Raw genomic sequence first — 2,968 nt, forward strand, 5'->3', positions numbered from 1 at the left:
GCTTTTAAATTATAAAAATTTAATTATAAATTTTATAAAATTATAAAGATTGACAGAATAATATAATCTTATTTTTACTAATATCATAATACACGATTGATAATGTATAAAAAATTTTACAACAATCGTATATGAAAATTAAATTCAATTTCTATATATTATAAACATGCATCTCTAATAATAGAAAAAACAAATAAATAAAATAAGTGATAGAAGGCCAATTTAATGTATATTTTCAATATTAAAGGAGATATCATATATGACTTATAATTTAATTAAGATGGTAAATTGAAGTAGCTAGCATTCTTCTATCCCGTATCCGTATGCATGGTGTGGAGAATAATTTAGGGTGGAAAAGACAAAAAGCATGATACTAATACTATTATATTATTGGTATAATAATCATGATTAATAAAGAAGAAAAACTCCCTAAATGAAGATTGGGCCACATATATGTAATGGTGTGATTAAGTTAAACAAGTTTCTTTTTCATAATCAATATCATATATTTTTCTGCACGCGCTAACTTGGCTTTATGGTTGGAGAATCAGTCTTGTTTGAATGGAAGAAACTTTGTAGATTTGGAAATTGGAAATTGGAAAATAGAAATAGCACACAAAGTCAAACAAAGTCGCTTCCTTTGAAAACCTCCAAAAACATTATTAGATCATGTTAGAAGGAAACAAATCCTTCCATAGAGGAAATTTTGCACGAAACATATTATTCAATTAAAAAAAGAGATTAATTAAAAATACATGTTAGGTTTTGCACGAAAAATATTGAAATAAAAAAGAAATTAATTAAAAACATATCTTAGAAATATAATAATATATGTACTCCTTTTTTTTTATTAATTTAAAATTTAAAAAAAATTATAATATAATATAATTATTTTTATGACTTAAAAATTTAGAATTTAATTTTTATTTACATAAATCCAAAAAAAACTTACGTATAAAAAATGTGTCAGATATATAATTATTTATCTATTTTTTTATTATTTTAAATTTTTTATAAAAGTAATTTTATTACGTATTAGATTAGTATTTGATGTATACTTTAATTTCTTATTAAATATATTTACATACAGAAGTATGTAAAATTTTCCAACAATAGACACGATAAAGCTTAAGAAAATAAATTTAAAATATCTATAAAACAGATATTGATTTTTGTGTAAAACTTTTATATAATAAGTAATTTGATTAACACAACTACTTTAAGTAATATGGCAATTTATAATTAGATATAAGTCATATAATTGTTTTTTCACATATATTGACAACATATAAAAAATTAACTCCATACCTAAGGCTAAAGGGCTTAAACTACCATTATTTTGTAGACTCTGAGATAATCCCACCAAACACTCCCACGTGCTAACGCTATCTATCTTTCACAAACCTTATTCACAAAACTTTAATTTAAAAATGTATTTTATTTTAATGGGTAGCGTTTCCCTTACATTTTATTGTGATGTTATATTCATTATTATTCAAGTTAATATAATCAAGTTGCTTGACATTCGTACTCTTTGATAAAGATATCTATATTGGCTATCAACAATTCAAGATTTGATGGTGAGTGTTTTTAATTAACTATGTTAAGTGTATTTGTTGTGGAATAATTACTTAATTTAATTGTAATAAAGGTTAATTCTTCTGGTTTGGATCAATGTCAAATAATGAATTCTAGATTCAATATTTCATTAAGAATATCAGTGAAAATTTCATAAATTAAACGACAAGGTACTCTAATTTTTCAACATTATCATTATCACATTTAATTAGTAGTGCCACTTAGCTTGATAGTTTAATTTGGTAAATCGTCTGAACATGAATTTAAATTTCATATATTATGTGAGGTACTTATGGCAAATAAAAAAATTATGAAGTGGTCCTTTTTTAAAATTATAGTTCGGGATAAAAATGACTATGTTTTTGTGGCAAGATATCACCCACATATTTCTCAATAAATCAATTTTTAAATCAAAATGAGCTGTATCCTTATAATAATTTTTTTTATCTCAAGTTATAAATCATTTAAAAATGTTACATTTTTTTAATTATTATTGAATACCTCTAGCATATTATATTTTCATTCAAGTCATCAATAAATAAACTATATTATTATCTTTCGTCTAAAACTAATTAAATAGATAAATAAACATTTATCAATAGTATAAACACTTCCGTTTTTTTTAAGAAAGGAACTATTATCTTTCTAATGATTATTTTAGAAAAACCCAATAATAAAAACATATTAGTATATATCATTGAGTAAGTAAAAAAAAATAGTGGATGAAAGAAAGCGTGCTAATATAACTATATTAAGTTGATGAATTTTAATTTTAATATACTGTCAGTATAAAATAAAGTAATTTTATACATATATTTAATTACACAATATCAGTATAAATAATTATTTTTTATATTAATAGTGTGAATAATCATCTAAAAAAATAAATATGATTGCATAAACTATTTTATACTGTACATTAAAATTAAACTCTTAAATTAATATAGTAATACTTAAATAAATAATAAAAAAGAAGAGATATGATGATGAGATCAAACTTCAAAGTGCATGACTATGTGCATGGCAGAAGAAAAAACCAACCTTGACACACTATATATAAAAAAGAGGGTAGGCATAGTGAATACGTTTCAAGCATTTATTCTCTCAAAGAAACTAAGAGAGAGAGAGAGAGAGAAGGAAAAACCGAAGCACTTGCAAATCTCATGAACTGTGGTGTCGTGTTGGGGTTCTATTGTTGGGATTGGGAGTTCTTAACTGCCCTTCTTCTCTTCTCCTCTTCTTTCATCAATCAATCTTATTAGATACTTAATTTCATATTATATATATATTCTTCTACTTCTTCACAAATCAACTTTCCTTCTAACTAGAAAATTAAAACAAATGGAGGCAACAATATTATGTGACAATAATAATAATAAAGGGTTGTTAT

General features: G+C 23.3%; 1 protein-coding gene across 1 annotated transcript in view; it reads left to right on the forward strand.

Moving 5' to 3' along the window:
• Window positions 1–2,662: 2,662 nt before the first annotated feature.
• LOC107492553 (heat stress transcription factor B-3) overlaps window positions 2,663–2,968 on the forward strand; it is a gene marked incomplete in the record, with an annotated part of 3,391 nt that continues 3,085 nt past the window's right edge. The window contains 1 exon segment of the mRNA XM_016113596.3: window positions 2,663–2,963. Within this exon segment, the coding sequence (XP_015969082.2) occupies window positions 2,920–2,963 (44 nt within the window).

This window comes from Arachis duranensis, chromosome 6 (assembly GCF_000817695.3).
Source record: "Arachis duranensis cultivar V14167 chromosome 6, aradu.V14167.gnm2.J7QH, whole genome shotgun sequence".
Taxonomy (NCBI): Eukaryota; Viridiplantae; Streptophyta; class Magnoliopsida; order Fabales; family Fabaceae; genus Arachis; species Arachis duranensis.